Source organism: Pagrus major, chromosome 6, assembly GCF_040436345.1.
Source record: "Pagrus major chromosome 6, Pma_NU_1.0".
Classification (NCBI taxonomy): Eukaryota; Metazoa; Chordata; class Actinopteri; order Spariformes; family Sparidae; genus Pagrus; species Pagrus major.
Window position 1 is genome coordinate 26114664 of NC_133220.1, and position 19726 is coordinate 26134389.

The 19726-nt window shown below is 41.2% G+C and overlaps 1 protein-coding gene across 31 annotated transcripts in view; it reads left to right on the plus strand.

Annotated features, from left to right (window-relative positions):
* The window catches only part of celf4 (CUGBP, Elav-like family member 4), an 89860-nt gene extending 70592 nt beyond the window's left edge, over nt 1-19268 (plus strand). The window contains exons 3-13 of one of the 31 annotated variants that reach the window (XM_073467956.1): nt 792-840; nt 7489-7617; nt 8507-8586; nt 8917-9057; nt 10081-10219; nt 11725-11877; nt 12304-12414; nt 14254-14316; nt 14888-14965; nt 17787-17930; nt 19141-19268. In XM_073467956.1, the coding sequence (XP_073324057.1) occupies nt 792-840; nt 7489-7617; nt 8507-8586; nt 8917-9057; nt 10081-10219; nt 11725-11877; nt 12304-12414; nt 14254-14316; nt 14888-14965; nt 17787-17930; nt 19141-19268 (1215 nt within the window). Of the gene's footprint in view, nt 1-791; nt 841-7488; nt 7618-8506; nt 8587-8916; nt 9070-10080; nt 10235-11712; nt 11878-12303; nt 12415-14253; nt 14320-14881; nt 14966-17786; nt 17931-19140 lie in introns of all 31 variants that reach the window. The other 30 variants (XM_073467957.1, XM_073467959.1, XM_073467967.1 and 27 more) reach the window with 30 other exon arrangements.
* Nucleotides 19269-19726: the final 458 nt, after the last annotated feature.

Sequence of the window (19726 nt, forward strand, 5' to 3'; positions counted from 1 at the left end):
TTAAAAATTGATTGGCGGCGAGCGTTTAGCAGGGTGGCGAGGCGGAGAGGGAAGGTTTGACAGGCAGGAGTGAAATGAAAGGAGGGCCTCGGCGGACACACTGTGGAAAGGTCTCACTAGGGGACAGACATTGTGTGTGTGTGTGTGTGTGTGTGTGTGTGTGTGTACTTGAATGTACGAGCTTGCGTGTGACGCCAAGAGAAGATTGTGCGAGAACGTTCTGAAGCGAGGGCTTAGGAGTTTGAAAAATCGTACACACTGTGTTTATACAGTGTGTACGGGTTGATTTTGCTGCATACGTGTGTGTGTGTGTGTGTGTATACATCCACCACAACATATCTGAATACGCAGCGTCCACACAGATCACATGATGAGTGCACACGAGCCTCCAGAAGCAGCCATGGAGAGGAGACACAGTCACAGCAGCTCTGCTGACCCAGAGTTACCTCTCCTCCATCCCTCTTTCTATCGCTCCCTTCATCCCTCTGCTTATCCCCCTTTCCAACCCTTCTCTCTCCTTTCATCTCAGATCAAATAATATTTCCAACCCATATTCCCAACCAGCTATTCCCCCAATGGCTATAAGTGCTACAGCTTTGGAGATTTTCAATACACTTTACCCGCAATTTGGCTGAGTGATTCAAAAAAAGTTATTTTTTTTTAGCAGATGGGGGGGGGGACATGTGCTATGACATGAGAACATGTGCTCACTGGCTCCTTTGTCTCTTTCTTTTCCTCCTTTTCTTTCTTCTTCCTCTATTATTTCGCTTCTCTTCCTCTCTCTGTCACAGATGAACAGACCGATCCAGGTGAAGCCAGCAGACAGTGAGAGTCGAGGAGGTACTGTATGCTCTTCCTCCTTCTTTTCCTCCCCCACCCCCCCTTCCCCTGCTACCTTCCTTCTTTTGTTCCAGCCCTACAAACATGCTGCCTGCACGTATCAGCCTCACCATTATCTGTCCCATTAGACGATGCCCTGTACCTCGACGCGGGCTGACAGCGCGGCCTGGCCGGACCCTCCAGTATTCAGAACACATTATATAAACAGTGCTCTCCCTGCACTGGCGCAGCCTCCAGCTCCTTTCTTAGAGTTTCGTCATATGTGCTGATGCACGAACATACAGGCACATGCACGGGGAAAATGCGTGTCTTGTCATGCTCGAGGGCAAAACAGGTCACTTCTTTTTGTCAAGCACCTTTAATCACGCTGTTTGCTCCGGAGAGAATCAAATTTGACTCACGCCACGAGTTTGTATCAGCCGGACGAGCTGCAGATTCAAACGACAGATCCGCGTGAATGAACGTGGATGTCCAGTGTGGTATTTTGTGCGCGTCCTGCCGTATTGACAGCTAAGACGAGCTTAAAGTGCATTTTCTCCGTCTAGACATGTAGTGACCTGCTGCTGACATCAATCAATGGACTGTACAAGAGAAGATTGATGCAGTTTGACCGTTTTTGGCTGGAGTCTTTCAAACTTTGCAGTTGTTAATATAATTGGCACCAGAGCGATTCTTTAGCCACGCGAAGGAGGGAAAGGGTGAGGGAGAGAAAAAAGAGGAAATAGAGCATGCAAGGAGTTGAAGGTTGATAAGCAGAGAGAGAAGCATACGGACTGAGAGAGAGGTGTTAGCCTGTTAAAAAAAAAAAAAAAAAAAAACCTTTAAGGAAAGGAAGAGAGATTGCGCGACATCCTCTTCTATTTAGTTTGCTGGTGCTCTGAGTATGATTGATGGAGTGGGAGGGAACAGAGGCAAGCGCCCAGCGTGAGGAAGCAAAGTGAGGGCAATGCAGGACGTCCATACCTCTGTCAGTTACTCAGGTCTATCTCTCTCTGTATGGATGTCCTCTATTCTCCACACATTTATTTTTAAGATTATTTCTGTGTCTGTTTCTTTTCGCTTTTCCATCCATTGGATGTTTTTCTCCGGCGTGAATGCAAAGTACATTGTGCTGTCAGGGTGTTACATTTTCAGTGGCTGCGGTGGAGGAAGCACTGAGATTCTTTACTCGGGGGAAAAGTAGTATGAAAATATACCATTAAAACTAAAAGTCCTGCATTTAAGTAGTAGTATTATTAGTAAAATGTACTTAAAGTATCAAAAGTGAAACGTCACGTGACTGATATAATGTATTGACATATATTACATTAATAGTTAATACTGATGCATCAGTGTAGGTAGCAGTTTTAGCTGTGTAGCTGTACTGTACTTTCCAACCTTGAGATATCAAAAAAGGGAGGATTTTGAAAGCAAAGCAGGGGTCTGGGGTCTCTACCGCAGAAACACTGAGTTCCAGAGACTTTTCAGTTTCCTGCATCCTTGAACTTTTCAAGGAAGCGCTATGTCGTTTTTGAAAAAGAAATACAGCAACCCAGAAAGGTAATATTTACAGGTCATAATACAAACTCAGAAATATTTATTATTTCCATAACTGAATAAATAAGCCTTCTGCAAAAGAAATTAAGTACCCCAGAACAGTGTTTTTAAAGGCGGCAGGGTCTGGCAAATATAAACAGAGTGAAACAGTGTGGAACTGTGCTGTCCTTTAAGGTCATGAAAATGAAGACAGTTTGATTATTAACCTTGTTTAAGCATGAAAATCAATCAAAGGAGATTTCTGTCCTCTGATTAAAATTTCTTCCCAACAACTTCACAGTGCATCTTTGAAGAGTGAAAATGCAACAGCATCATATTTTAATGCTTAATACCTTTTATTTTCCTCTTAAATCTCAGGAAAGAATGCAGAATAATGTGCTTTACTTCGGCATAAACTAATGCTCTTCAGTTTACATTCATTTTTTGCCCCTGTGAGAGTCTGTGCATGCCCTCTGTTTGACAGCCTCAGGATGGTGATTGACGTCGGTGCAAGCCTTATGATCGACAGAAAAATGCATGCCCCTTTCTATTAAAACTTTATGTATGAAATGGGAATTCTTCTTTCCAAGATGTCTGAAAGTATTTCTTTCTCGCTCACTGATGAGGACAAAGTGCAGCAGTACAGTTGACTACACACTAGCTGCACAGTGCCTGAAACAGGTTGTGATGACTGAAATGGAAGAAAGGGTGTGAAAATGTGTTATAAACTGGGTGAAATACGGGAGAGTTGTGGCCTTGGGAGGAAACCGGGATAGGACAATTAAAACAGGAGTTCCCAGGGAAAATCAGGAGGGTTGGCAAGTATAGTTGTAGCAGGACTTTAAAAAACTTATATAAAGTTAGGTAGTTTAGTCCGGAGGTTCCCAAACTAAAGGCCAAGCCCCCTCCGGTGGGTCACAAAATAAATCTGGGTGGTTGTGAGATGATTAATGGGGTAGCAATGAAGCCGAAACAATGTTTGGCTACACAGATTATTTTTATTTGAGATTTTTCTCTAATCTTTTCTGAACTAATGGATAATTTAACCTCTTTGGGCCTCTGTCGGTTATATAAGAAGCCGCAGCCAGACTTTTGTTTTAATAAGGCTCCACGAGCCAAAACAGTTAAAGGGCCATTGGTTGCCTTTGGCAGAGCATTCGATTTTTAGAAGCTTTACATATGTTTTTAAATATCAAATCTAAAAAAGTGACGAGTAACTATATCTGCCTAATATATGTGGTAAAAAGCTGCATAAAATACATTTTATGATCATGTTAGGGAGGGAGGAGGACTACTGATACAAGTGCAACTGATAATGCAACTAGAAATAAATAATTAAATGACATAATAATACTTTTAATGTTGTCATACCCCTGCCTACCAAATATTACAGTCAAGGTAAATCAGGGAGTCATTGTCATTCGCTGTCCTGAGTGTGTGTGTGTGTGTGTGTGTGTGTGTGTGTGTGTGTGTGTGTGTGTGTGTGTGTGTAAGAAGGAGAGAGCTTTACATCGTTGTTGACACTCTGGTGTATATTGATTTGCTCTCTAGCTGAATATGAGTGTCTGTGTGTGCATGTGTGTGTGTGTGTGTGTGTGTGTGTGTGTGTCTGTTAACAGTTCTTTCCCGAAGAAAGATGTAATGTTTATTGGTGCCTTCCCTCGGGAACTGTATGCTTTGTCCACCAATGACGTGTGTACCGTGAATGTGCAAATGTGTGTGTGTGTGAAGGTGGGGGGGGCAAACATTTCAAGATCTGTGTGTGCGTGCGTGTGCATATGTGTGTGTCCTCCACCCGTGATGTGCGCTCCACTCTTGTAAACACCCCACCGCCACCACCCCCTCAGTGCAAGGCCAGAGCGCAGATTAGTCTTGTTGACTCGGCAAGGACACCCTGTCAGGCACAGGCAGCGGGGAACGGACCCTAAGCACGCATGCACGAACACACACACACACACGCGCACACACACAGAGGCAACCACACCTACACACACGTTAATTTGCAGAGCGCATTCCGAGGCAATCGCACTGAGGCTCATTAATTTCCCAACATATACATCCATTTCCACGAAGCTCCGATTCCGTGCGACGCAAAAAAAACAGACAGCCTTGCACACCGACACATCTGCTACTGTTGTGCACTAACACACTTTCACCGTCTGCCTCACGATTCCCCTCAAAACACTCATTCAAAGACTCAATCATTCTGTCATGGTGAATAATGAACTGATGCTGGACCTCAGTCTGGCTATATTTTATTAAAACCCATACATGTAGAATTTGGGTCTCATTATAACATCCTGCGGTTCTTTTTCACATCATAAAAGTTTACTTTTAGACAAACTTTACAAAGACTAATTATGTTTTGGTTACGTGTTGCTTTTGGTCCAGAGAGACTTTCCACAAAATGTTCAAAAAGGCCAATTTTATCTTCAAGATAGAGAAGGACAGCAGTTACTATGTGCAAAAGACTGGTTGCTTTGCTATGTGTTCATAAATGAGAAATAAACCGCCACGGTTTAAATTGGCGCTGTGTGACTTGATAAGTCACTTTCCTAATTCTTTATTTGACATATTCCAGACTGCAAGAAAGTGGAAATTTTATTTTGAAAGCACCACGCTGGGAAAACAGTAACTGCTTTTCCTCCCGTCCAACCCCGCATCCATGCCGTCGTCTGCTGGATTCAACATAACCTTTGACTTATGCAGATAACTTGTTATTTCTGTTGTTGTATTTGTTTTATTTTTATCTAATTTATTGGTTTCACAATTAATTCCTGCTCTCTCATTATTGTGCAACAGGCGCAAGCATCCTGTCTGTTGAATAATAATAACAACCAAATGTGTTGTTACATGTAAACAGAGGAGGTCTGGACAGGCTCGCTGTGGAACTTCACTTAGATTTCATTACATTTAATCATGTCCTGAGTGAGAGCAGACACAGTAATGTGACTGTCTTGTGTAATACCTGTTTTTTTTTGTTTTTTTCACGTAATGTATTCACAACCATGGAAACAATAAATGTTGTAGGATGAAAAGGGAAGAATGGAAGTCAATAAGGGATTTATTTATCATACACAATGTCTAAACTTAACCAGAGAGAACATTTCATTTTTCTCTCATGTTCAGATAAATCATAGTATCACTTCACCCCCACTCCAGCATGTTGTGAACTCTAAAATCCAGAAAACTTGAGTTGTGTATATTGCGCATTGGAGAAAAACCACCAATCATCATGTCCTTGTTGTTGCACTGGCGAGTCCCCCCTAGCTGCTCAGGGTACCAGCATGGATATAAATAGCATTAACTCCCCTAAGTGTCCACTAATAAGTTTTGTTGCTGATGGGTAAAAAGTGTCTGGCCTTAGCCTTTCCAAGCCAACATTGACAGTGAGAACTGAATCTGTAGGGGGGAAAAGCTAAATATATCATAATGTACACAAAGATCGGTGTACACTATTATGTTTTGTGGTAAATTACTGGCTTCCATAAATAAATGAGTAGCAACAATAGTCTCTCTTTATTTTCCAGCTTGGGACAAAAAACTCTCGGACGAACAACAGTTAATTTCTGCCTGAAACAGAAAGAGAATTGCTTCAAAATGCGTTTTTGGCATGACATTATTTCAGGCAAGCAGTTCAGAAGGTATGGAGAAAGATGCTACAGATGGAATAATTTGATAACCACAGCATTCACTCAGTGAAGAATCACATTAGCCTCTTATCTTAAATACTGAGCTTCTCTGCAACTGTAAGACAAACAGGTTTGAAGCTCCGTCTGCCTGTAGGTAAAATATCTATGTCACAAAGCGATGAAGTACATGATTATAAAGACCGTTTTCTGCAGACACGGATCAGTGTACAGCAAGCGAGCAGTACTAAATACGAGCAAGCATTGTGTTGTTAGTATCAGACAAACTTTGAAATGCTGTACCGAGAGCAGCTGCGAACAGAGTTCATGCTGAGGGCAGAGTGCCAACTGTGTTCCCACAGGACCGAGACTGCACAGGAAAAGGTTTTCTTGCCTTGATCATGAGTTCATCTTCCACTATAAATTTGTAATGGAAACACAGGTGTAAAATATTATTAATAAATGGAAAACCAGATGCACAAAAACAGCTCTGTAACCTATTATAATTCAAATATATGGCAGGAAAAACACACTATACTCTGAAAACTCTGATTTGCAGCAGCTGCATCTATAATAAACATTGTTCCACAGTCACTGTTAAGCGAGCACCACTGAACGTGGCATCAGTGAGGACTGCTTAATTAGTGCCTTTCTCTTTCAAGTTAAGTTTTAGATTCTATATGCTTGATTAAATCATCTGCATCTATTACTCTGTGACTTGTCATGTACATTTTTAATTGCTATTGCATCGCCGATGTTCTCCAAACCAGGCTGAGCACCTACATATGATCATGAACCCTTAGTTAAAGGGTAACTCCACTAATGTGTGTACAGGTATTGGGGAGTACTACTGCGTATGTGGCAAAAGTAGTATAAAACTTTTTGGGGCTCAGGAGGAAGCTGCATGTAATCTGGTAAATTATCTTGTGATGTCACTCTGTGGCTAAATTGCATTGTGGGTAATCTAGGCACCAGGTTTTGAAAAGGAAGTAAAAATAAAATAGGAAATAATGTGTGAAATAGAAATGGTATCATCTCTTGTTCTGCTGTCGATTTTGATCAATTTTCTTTAAACAATGAGACCAATAGTGTTAAAGGAGCAATGCTTGACTGCTGGACTGCTTTGAAAATCTGGTGCCTACATTACCCACAATGCAACTTAGCCCCCCATATGACATCACTGAGGGTAATTTATGAGATTACATGCGGCCTTCTCTGCAGCTACAAAATGCTTTATACTACTTTATTTAAATATACAGTAGTGCTCCTCAATACAAATTGGTGGAGTTACCCTTTAATAATACTCAAACATTTGTAGAATAGCTTCAAGTCAATTGTTTCATTCAAACCCAACTGAGATCTAAAGAGTCTAAAATGTCTTAAAACTTTTTTAGCCTGCAGCTAAGGCAGAGAAAAACGCTGCTCTTTCAGTAAACATAGCGCATCTTTATTATCATAAGGCATCTCTGATCGTCTTATCGTGACCTGTTCCTTTTCCTTTTAGAAGACAGAAAGCTCTTTGTCGGCATGCTCAACAAGCAACAGTCAGAAGATGATGTGCGGCGCCTTTTCGAGTCCTTCGGCAGCATTGAAGAATGCACCATCCTCAGAGGTCCCGACGGAAACAGCAAAGGTGAGTTTATAGCCGTTTATGACTTTGAGCCGGCAGACTTTTCACAGGCTACTGCACAGAAATGATGTGGCCTTTCAAAGTTGGTGACTTTGCAAAGTTTCCCCTTAAACGCTCCATGTTGAGTGCTGTCAAAGCGAGCTGTTTCACAATCATCAGTGGAGCGGTTACGTAAGAATACTGTAGATACGGTAAATTTGGACAGTGAACGCCCTTTGAAAGTTTTTCCTTGCAGGGATGAGAGATACAAACCAGCAACTCTCTACAGATGAACCCCATTAACCTTATAGCTCCGATAATGAAAAAAACCAAGTCGACCTTCTGATCAACCAGCAGGCTTCATGTCATGCCAGAAAAAAATTGTCCCTCCGAAATGTTGTGAGAGTGCTACACAAGTTCACTGCATGAAGTTCATCAGTGGGCTTAGCAGCCAATCAATGAGGCCCGATGATAACTAAGCCCGATGATTACAGTGGGCTTGATCATTCTGATTCCTCCGTGAAGCTCCATTAACAAGGCCTCATCAGCCAGCTTACTCGGCTAAGTGGGCTTTAGCTCAATAATTACTGGGAACTTGATCATTCAAATTCATCAACGGGGCTTGTCAATAGCAAGCGACACCAGAATGCTGTGGCATTTTAAGCCCCATCAGAGGATCCCGAAGTTGTTAATGGTGTCAGAGTGGCATGTTTAGCCCGCGTATTGAGCGTCGATCAACACTGATGCGAAACCTCCTCAGCAGAGAGGGCTTTGCTGGCTAAATGTTTGTTGCTGTAATGCTGCAGGAAACTTATTCCCCCGTGATAATGTGATGCAGAATGATATACTGCTCTTCAGCAAACTTTTTCTCCTTTTATCTCACTGCTTCCTTTTCTCCTCTCTCTTTCTTTAGGCTGTGCATTTGTAAAATACTCCTCCCATGCTGAAGCTCAGGCAGCCATCAGTGCACTACACGGCAGCCAGACTATGCCTGTGAGTACACCATAACTGTGTGTGAGTTAGCACGTAGATTTATGTGAGCGAGGTGAGTCACATAGCGAGATGAGTCACATAGCACTTAATTACCTTCTTAAAGTTAAGTTATACTTTATTAATCCCAGTATGGAGATTTATCCTTTAAATATGATCCATCCTAACTATTTCAGGGCAAATGGGCGCCAGCTTTAGTTCTGAGTCAGTTGCCTTGGCAGGACAGGATGTGTTTAGTGCAGATACAAGCTTATGTCATGCGTCTATCGGTGCACACTAACATGTACTGCCTGGCACGTGTGTGTGTGGGTGGGTGGATGGGTGTGCGCACAGGGTGCCTCATCCAGTCTGGTGGTGAAGTTCGCCGACACGGATAAGGAGCGCACCATCCGCCGCATGCAGCAGATGGCTGGTCAGATGGGCATCTTCAACCCTATGGCCCTGCAGTTTGGAGCCTACGGAGCCTACGCTCAGGCAAGACGCCCCGCAGAACGTTTTTTATTTTTTTACATCCACAGTTATTTATTCAATGAACCACAGAGATTAAATGGAGTGCTCAGGTCCAGCTCACACGAGTCTGAAATAGCTAAAAAGATGAGGTACCTTCAATTAGGAACACTTTATTTCCCATAGACGTGATGTAAAATGTCTAAATTTATGTTGGCTTGCAAATAAAAACACAGTCGTAAGATTTAATTCTATTGATGAACAATACAATTTTGTTTTTAATGGTTCAGAACCAGGAGAACCAAATCCTATTTGGCAGAGTCCGAGCCATTCCTCCAATTTCACTTCTTGTCCTACATAAACAGTGACAATATTAAAAGTGCTATATCAAAGAATTGGCGAATTCTCAAATGTATTGTTCAGACAAATAAGGGGCAGCATATCACCAGAGCAGCCGCTAACTGCTGCTAACTGCAGCTGCTGTTAGCTAGATAGCTCATTTAGCCTTGCAGCTAGTGGTCTGGACTTGGAGCTTGAAGGGGTATTATGAGAAAGGACGGGCGAGGGCTAGCAGGTTAGCATGCCAACTTCAATAGATTTCTCTGCAACACAATACATAGACGTCTTTTCGTAATTCTGACTAGTAAATACAGTCTTGCTGTTTACAGTGCAGATCATTGACATTAGTTTTGGTAAAATAAGTAATTTAATGCTGCTAAAAATAACCCACACATGCAAAATGAAATGATATTAGTGGGATGTCTTCAGTTTACATCTGATCCAAATCTTACCTAGTGATCCTAGTAATCATTTCAGATATATCTCATAACCCCTGCCCCTGTAAGAGGAAAAAAGAAAGATGAGCCACTCTCGGAGAGGACCCGAGCCATAAGATCTGTCTCCCTTCAAAGAGCTATAATTCCCATCACTATTCAAAACCTGGTTTCCATCCAGTCGTCTCTGCTTTAGGCCTCTACACTGTACCTCATTTCCCTTTATACCCCCATTGTTCTCAACCCTTCCCATAATCGCCTCTCCTTCACTGTGCAGGTGCAGCAGCAGGCGGCGTTGATGGCGTCTGTGGGCCAGGGAGGATACCTCAGTCCAATGGCGGCTTTTGCTGCTGCCCAGATGCAGCACATGGCCACCATCAATGGCCTCCCAGGAGCACCGCTGACCCCCACGTCAGGTAACATTAGTGAAAGACCAGTGGTTTATCTGCCGGGGAAATGTGATCTAGTGCGCTGCAGAACATACATTAGATTGTTGACCACTAACTACCAAAGTGAGGAGCAATTTGTTCAAATCAACCGACCAATCCAGGGTCCTGCCCCCCTTAGTTACTGTTTCTTGGTCTAGTTTTAATGGGGGGATATATTCACAATGTTACGTTTTATGAACACAGCAAAAGAACACGAATCGAGGCCAAGCCATTCCAGTCTCGACAATCATTGGAGACACCGTGATCTTTTCTGGCCAACGATAAGTCTGTCCTTTTCCAAATCTTTCTCACGTTACCACAGAAATAAGGAGGAAGCAAACCCGGCGGATGTTGGTGACAAAAAAGGATGATTAGGTTAACTCCTCCTGATGTAACGTGAGCTAAGCGCAATACATTAGCGTTCTGCTAGCATTAGCTAACCTAAGATGTGATTACATAAAGCGTGATGTTGCGGTGAAGATCGTGGCATCGATTTAATGTCACTCTATATCATAATGTTATCTTTGAACAAACGTAGGTGTCTTCGGTGATGGTGTTGATGTTGAGCTGATGGTGAGGTCTACCACACAGCCTAATTCTTTCCTTACATCACACAAAATTTGTCTTCAGGTTTGGGAACAGAATAAATACCATGCCTCCCACACACTCTGGGTTTCGAGTGTCGCTTTTTTAGGTCCCCCAGTGACATCTTTTCACCATCTTCCTAACTTTACCCAGGTTCATCCAGGTACCAAGCTTGCTCAACTGTTACTGGTGAGGTTTAGGATTGGTCAATTGGTACGCAACCAACATAGCCTAATCCTAAACCACATACATAATGTGTGTCCGTGTCCAAATCTCTGAAAAAAAGATTTATTTTTTTACTTAGTCAGTTTTAATCACTCAATTAAAATATCCATGGCTTCTAAATTGCAGGCATGGAAATTAGATGGTGAAAATCTGATCTAAAAACTGTATGAGATGCTTTAGAAAGTAGTGGTAGCAGCAGTTTAATATGTAATGAATAAAAAACTGTACGTTCCTTGATAGACACACCTGCAGTTAAAAATACATTAGTAAGGAACAAAGCACGCTGGATTTAAATACTTTCACACAAATTCTATACTGTAAGAACTTCTAGATGCACTGAAGTGGTGAAAATGAACATTATGCATTGTGGCATTACATGCAATCATCTGAGACAAATATATAATTGCTACCCATAATATACCCTCAACACAGTTTTCACTGTTCTTGTACAATATATCTTCAGATTCAGACCTAATGGCTGTTGTGTCACAGTAAGGGCCACACTGGGACAAGAAATCAGCCCTGACATTTAGTGTCTTCACTGGCCCACTGGACCGGCCCCTCTGACATTTCCAAGAGATACTAGGTGGCCAGTCAAAGCAAAACTTCTCCATAATGTCTTGGGAAAAAAAACACAGCTGACTGTTTCTCTCTGTCTTTGCCTGTCTGCCCTGTGGCCGCAGGTGGCAGTACTCCTCCAGGCATCAGCGCCCCCACGGTGACCAGCATCCCCTCCCCCATTAGTGTAAATGGTTTTACTGGCATGCCGCCCCCGCAGGCAAATGGGCAGCCTCCTGCAGAGGCTGTCTTCACCAACGGGATACACCATTACCCCGGTAAGTCTGATGGGTTCTGGGGCACGTATGCAAAATCCACGAAATAACTCACAGAGATAGAGAAAAATATAATGCAGTATACATAATGAAGACACTGTTTGTTATGTAAAACCATGACTTAGCTTAAATCCTTATAGACACACTAGCAATGGGAAAGTGTGCATGCTGCTGGCTTACAGGCGTGAATAGCCTTGACGCATGTTCAGGAGGCCGAGGCCAGACGAACGTAGCCCACAGACAGTCAGCATGTCGGGGAGATGAGTGTGTGGCAAAGGTGCTTATGGGCTGCTGGAGCCGAAGTATGCGCTTGTGTCATGAGCCGTGGCTAGTACCTCATTGGTTATTGCCTGTGAAGAGGTGGAGGAAAAAATCTGTCTTCCTTTTTTTGTTGTTTTGTTTTTTTTTTACACACTTTTGTCTCTCCAGTGTTGCAGGAGGTGGTTTTTAGGGAGGACTCGGAGAAAAACGGCTTGGGCGTGGCTCCGCGGAGTTGTTTTGGGGTTCAGGGTGGCTGCTTCCTCTCTTCTCTCTCTGAAGGTAGCGCTCCCCATCCTCTTCCTCCCCCGTCCTTTTACCCCCTTTATCCCATCCTTATAGGCTCAAATAAGGGTTAGTAAGATTTTTTTGAGCTTGTGAAAATAATGTTCAGAAATCATTTCAAAGCCTGTGGTTTTATATTAACCTTTGTAAACTTGTGAAAAACTGAGAATCTCAAGGTTTTTCATGTAAAAGAATTGTAGTTGCAGAAAAAAATATGTCTAGATTAAAAGCAGAAAACTGTTCAGTGTCCCACTGTGTGGCGCTGAAGTTACACATGCACACACACATTTAAGTTAAAAGTTTGCTTGTAATTTAAAGGGGCACTATGTAGTTTCAGAGAAGAAATTCAAACTGAGAATTTTAATAGTTACAATATCAATGAGGTAATAATACAAACTCAGACATAGTTTTTTTCTATAACTGAATGAACAAGCTGTTCTCAGAGGAAAATAAGGTCCCCACAACACTGTTTGGAAGCTAGAAAGGTGGCAGGGTCCGCCAAATATAAACAAAGTAAAACAGGATGAAATTGTGTTGTCCTTTAAGGTCAGAAGAGAGTTTGTTTATTCAGTTTGTTTAGGCATAGAAAATTAAGATCTTTCTCTTCTGATTAAAATTTCCTCACCGAAAACTACATAGTGCACCTTTAAATGTGTGTCCATGTGTAGTTCAAGTGTCACACATGTGTGGGAACTTTGAGCATGAATTTTCAGTTTTCTTATTTGAATCTGTACTCGCTCCTTTTGTCTTCAGATGTTTTTGTTAATGTAATCTGACCCCCACAAACCTTTTAAGACATTCACATGTTTTTTTCTACAACTGCAGATCCTTTCCATACATTCACAAACTCAGTTTTCCAAAGGATGATCCACAACCACAGGCTATGGAGTAACTTGCTAACTTAAAATGTACTGACTTGTATTTGAGCCCATACTTCTCTCCTCCTTTCTCCTGGCTATTTGAACCGTTTTTCAGTGTTGCTGTTAGTCCCCGGTGTGTTCAGTATTTTTTATGGTTTTTCGTGATAGTGGGGTTATCGGTGTGTGTGCGTGTGTGTGTGTGTGTAAGTGTGTGTGTTTTCTCAGTGGTGTATTTAATGTGCATGTACAATCTATACAGATGGGTAGTTATCCAGTGTGGCATCTGTGGTAGTTAAAGTGTGTGTAGAATGAGGGAATCACAATAATTAACTGTATCTCCTACATGTGAAGTGATAGCAACAGGTGCATCCAGTGTTGTGTTGTAATTGTCTCGTACTACATGTGTAACCACAGGAGTTTGTCAGGAAACGAAATATATTTCTTCTTCACAAGTTTATGACACTTTTTTTTTCCATTCCTGTGGTGACAGTGGAGCGATGTGTTGTTATTTTCTGTTGTTTCTTTGTTTGTTTTAACTGTGGTCCCTCAAAGTTTTACTTTTCTGCTTCTCCGGGAGGTAAAAAAAGAGCTACTTTTGAAATGCTTTAGGAGTAACATAAAGTCCAGCAAAAGAGAGAAGGATTCAGAATTCAGTTCCTCACACGCTGAAAGCGAAGCGAGTTGACACCTCACTGTTCGCCTCTCTAACCTTTCTGCTTTTCTTCTCCTGTCTGTTCTTCTCTCCATCGCCTCTCCCTCCATCCCTCCTCCCTCTCACCCTTGTTATATATTACTCTCGCCTTCCTCCGTGCCCTCTCCTCCATCTACATTCCCCCTCCGTCTCTCTCACTCTGCCTCATCTCTCTGCCCCTACACACACATACACCTCCATCCATCCATGCTCCCCTCCACCACCACCTCCTCCTCCTCCTCCTCCCTCTTCTTCTTCTTCTCCTCTGTGTCTCTGGTGGAGCAGCTCAAAGTCCCACTGCAGCTGATCCTCTCCAACAGGCTTACACAGGAGTCCAGCAGTATGCAGGTCTGTCTGTCACTCTCACAGCAGCACTGATCTGTGCGAGTGTGTTTGTATGTATGTGTGTGTGTGTGTGTGTGTGTGTGTGTGTGTGTGAGAGAGAGAGAGAGAGAGAGAGAGAGAGAGAGAGAGAGAGAGAGAGAGAGAGAGAGAGAGAGAGAGAGAGAGAGAGAGAGAGAAAGGGGGATTACGGAAGGAAAAGATTCCTTTGTTTGAATTTGAATTTTGATCATGTAACATCAAGTGTTTCAGTCTCACTACATCAATTTATTCTCTCTGTTGTGTTCAGTGCACATGCGTGTGTGTGCGCGTATGTGTGTGTGTGTGTGTATGTGTGTGTGTGTGCGTAACACGTAGACTCTATTGTCTGTTATCTGATCGATTGCCTGCTGTGTCCCTGCATATATCACATTGTTTGTATGTATCAGAGCGTGTGCACACATGTGTGTGTGTGTGTGTGTGTGTGTGTGTGTGTGTGTGTGTGTGTGCGTGTGTGTGTGTATGTGTGTGTGTGTGTGTGTTGTCTGGTCATGTTATCTGATCCGCGCCATGTGTGCATGTGTCTGTGTCTCAGCAGCCTACCCCGCTGCATACGGCCAGATCAGCCAAGCCTTCCCCCACCCTCCACCCATCATTCCACAGCAGCAACGAGAAGGTAACACACACACACACTCACACACACACACAGCACACCATTCACTCAATATTCATGCTGGCTGCAAACGTTTATTCATATTTATTTCTCTGTTCGTCTTTAATCCGCCTGCCAATATGGTCCCGGAAAAAACACCCACGTTTAAAAAAATATCCAGCCATTCACAGTCCTCACTTTGTTTTCAGGCATGATTTCACCTTTTTGCCAGCCTGTCAAAAAGCAAAATATAGTATAGTACACAATCTGAACTGACAGGAGAAAACTGACCAGCCTAACCTGTAATTCTTCATCCTTTCAAAGCAGTCTGAGGAGGAAAGTTTTCAAATTGAATAATAATAATAAAGAACGAAAAAGCATAGTCAGGTTATGATTTTCTGATGGCTGCAGGGCAACTTCCTTAACTACCATTACTGAGTGTTTCAAACTGAGCTGTAAACCTGCCCATGAACTCAATGATCTCCAGACTGGGGACGCATGCTTAGGACCTTACTGCCCTCTTGTGGAAAATAAACCAAACAATGCAAATCACTTAACAGCTGTGGCATCCCAGAGGTTGCCGTTTAAGCATTTAGTAGTCGTTTCATTGGGGGTGGCTGAGAGCTGTGAGTGCTGAACCTGTGAGTTTTCCATTACGGCTGAAACTGTAAAACAGCACCTGAGCCCCCAAAAATCCCTGTCAGCTAACAACTGCATGCTGAGACAAACTGCTCTGCACTGATCTGTTACCAAACATGATTTCACTTGGAGTTTTAAGGTACAATTATAGTCTAGGAGAAAATCCCGGTTTTAATGTTTGCACGATTATAATGCATTCATTTGTTTCAAACCATTATGGAGGTATGAGCTCGCATGAGCATTGTTAGTTTAAGGTTTTATTGTATTCTGCCAACATTTCTTTGATGTTTTTTTAACACTGGCACTGGCTGAAACAGAAATAATACAATACAAACCAATAGAATAAATACAAATAAACAACAGTTAGTTAAAGGTGCTGTTTTAGTTATAAATAAAATAAATAAATAGAGAACACCTCTGTGATTACATGTCATTTAGTAGGGATGCAACGGTAGAGTTTTCCCACAGTTCGGTATGCATCACAGTTTTTGGGCCACGGTAACGGTACGGTTTCGATATCTTAATATAAAACTACTCACACTAGCAAAGGCAATATTGCATGTAAAAATAATTAAAAGCAGATAACGTCAAACCACAAACCTTATTATAAAAATTGAACACTTATCTTAATTGCCTTCCATACAAAACATATGCAGTATCCAATCAAGTTAAACAGCAAACATTATTGTAGTATTGTATTGTACTGTATTGTTTGCCTTTGTGTATTGAACCTAACAGGGCGTATTGAACGGTTCGATAAAATATTGAATATCGTTGCATCCCTATCATTTAGTGAGAATTAATTTATGCACAGTGCAAAGCTCCTTTTCCTGCTTTGTTGCGGTTGCAGTGAAAGTCCAACTCTTAAGTACCATACTGTCCCTTTTTTAAGAGTGAGAACAGAAACACTTGCTGTAGCTGAGCCTTTACAGCTACAGATCTGTGACATTTTAATAGTGAAATTGCCTATTTGTTGCATCCCTAGATTAATATTAAGGAAATATATTTCAAGCTGGATGATCACAACACTAAATAAAAGTTAAAGCCCCTAAAAACTTGGTTCTGTTCCCTAGTTTTTATTCTTTAACATTAAAAACAGATATTGTTTATTGAGAGTTTATTTATTAAGTGAAACAATGGTTACTCATGCTCAGGTTGCAGGGGGGTTTTCCTTGGTGAAACTTCACAGAATTGACAGGAGGGGAAATGACCTCATGTTGCCTCGTCAGGAAAAAGTACAAACTATCCATCACATTCTCTTGACAACCTTAAAATGTCTTATTTTTTCCAACCGACAATCCAAAACCAGATTAAAGTTAATTTACTATCGCAGAAGACAAAGAGAAGAAGAAAATCTAAGGATTAAGAAGCTGTAGCCAGTACGTTATTTAGGCATTTTTGCTTGAAAAATGTCTTTTAATCAATTATCAAATAGTAGCAAATTAATTTCAACAACTAATAAAGTAATTTGTTTAAGCTTTAATGTGTTTTGATCGAATGTTTAAATGTTGCTAAATCCTAATTGGTGCATGATGTATAAATAAATATCAATGAGAAGAAGTCAAATAAAGAAATCTCTTGAAATAACCAAAACTGTTCAGACTTTAGTGGAAAACTGTGCCTTTATGGAAGAACAGAAATCATAGTAAGAGAGGCCTTTAAGTAAAACTTCACAAGGAATACTTTATTCGATGCACCTTTATTTTTTATTTCGCTCTCTGCCTTTATTTACCACTATAAAAAACTGACTGTTGATTAATCTGTTGATTATTTTCTCAATTAATTGATTAGTTGTTGGTGAAATATGTCAATCAGTGTTTTCCAAAGAGGAAGATGATCATCATCCTCAAATGTCTTGTTTTGTCCACAACCCAAAGGTACTCCATTCAATGTAAAAAATAAATATTCAGATTAGCTGTAATCAGAGAATTTTGTCCTTTTTTTCTGATTAATTACTAAAACTGAACAAGTGATTATCAAAATAGCTGGCGATTAATTTAGTTATAATTGCAGCTCTACCCTCATTATTTTTCCCATTTTCCTTTTCTTTTGCTTTTTCTTCCTGGCATCACAAAATCTCCTCCTGCAGCGGTCAACCTTTTATGTTTCTCTTAACTTTGGCCTTTATCTCTCTCTTTTTTTCTCTCTCTCTTTCTCTCTCCTCTTCTCTCTTTCTCTCTCTCCGTCTCTCTGTGTCCGTGTGCAGGACCAGAGGGTTGCAACCTGTTCATCTACCACCTCCCTCAGGAGTTTGGGGATGGAGAGCTGATGCAGATGTTCCTGCCTTTCGGTAATGTCATCTCCTCCAAAGTGTTTGTGGATCGGGCGACAAACCAAAGTAAATGCTTTGGTGGGTAAAAATGACCAAACCAAAAGATTATTGGTTATTTATTCTGATTATTCTTTTTTACTAATCACCTTCTCTACCGCAGTCAACACTCCCTTTTCCTAACCTCTCAACACCCCTCCCCTTTAAGAGAATGAAAACAAAACAGTGGAGAGTTTCTCTACAGTTGTGCAAAAGCTGGTTGTTACTAAAAGAAAGAATAGAGAATGAGTTTGTCTGGATTTTTCCATGAATCATTGAAGCCTTTCTTTTGAAGCTCTGACTAATTCTTTTTTTGATAAATATTTCAGTGATATATATTTATATATATATATACATATATATATATATATATATATATATACATATATATATATATATATATATATATATATATATATATATATATATATATATATATATTACTGTTATAACACCTCCATCAACAGTCAAACTGATCATAAGAGAAAAGAGCTCTGTTTTAAAGTCAGTTACGTTGCCTTTGTGCTCTTTTACGAGATATGACACAAATGCTGACTCTCGGTCTCTACCTCAGTCTCCAACTTACTGAAACGCATGCTTCGAATATAACAGCTGCTCCAGCATGCAAAGATAGAGAACTGCTGTCTCACTGTAAGCCACTGACAGCACAATTTAGCTGAAAGTATAATTATGTGGCAAATTATAAATGGATTGTGGAGAATATTTAATGGAGAGTCCGTCAGGTGCAACCTATTTGCAAAGGAGCTTTTGCTCATTAATACGACACAGCATTAATGTTGTATTATTCATGTTGCAATTCTGAGACGCAGGTTTTAATTTGTGATTTTTTTTCCCACTTTCGAGTGGAAGTTAAAAACCGAAACTCAAAAAACAGCACAACCATGTTGATGTTTTGGTTTTACATCCCATCACCAAGCTCATATTGTGATAACTCTGTTGCATGCTGATAGAAATGTGATCTATTGTTGTTGTCATACTGTATGTTAGCTGTATTAATACTCATATTGATGCTGACAACTTGTTATGCAATTTTTTGTGGATGTTAATTGTGTTTAGTTTTATGTACAGATGACAGGATTTCATTATTATGGTGAAGTATCATTATTAAACATACCGCTTCATCTTACCGAACCCATCTTCATTATCCATTCTTCTGTAAACCAAAACTGTCCTCGCCTCTTCATCTAACCACATCCCTCCTTCTCTCCCTCTCTTTCGGCCTGTCCCCCAGGATTTGTGAGCTTCGACAACCCGGGCAGTGCTCAGGCTGCCATCCAATCAATGAATGGCTTCCAGATCGGCATGAAAAGACTCAAGGTGCAGCTCAAGAGGCCAAAGGACGCCAACCGCCCCTACTAGCCCCCGCCCCAGCCAGCCGCCGCCACCCTGGCGGCCGGGGCAGCCGTCGCACACAGGGAAAGACAGGTCAGACTCAGCATCGGTTGTGGCTTTAGTTTGATAGGTGATTAACTGAACTGCGTATTATATTGACAAATGCTCAAACAGCAAGCCCATTTATGGCACTGGCCGATGTCGTTTCAGTAACCTTTTATAAATGTCATAAAACATTTGCAGACTGATGATCTGCAAATTGCCAGTAAATAGTGATGAAGTTTTACCCCTTTGTTGATAGTTCAAGTACACATTTATAAATGTTAATTCCACCGTTCATTGTGACTCACTTTCTGTAATGTCTAGAATTTGATGACTGACAGTTTATTAAGAATAAAACATTTTGAATATTTCACTACCATCACACTGGTATGAGAATCTAAGCCCTGTCCCATGCCACTGATATAAATATTACACTCAGTTTT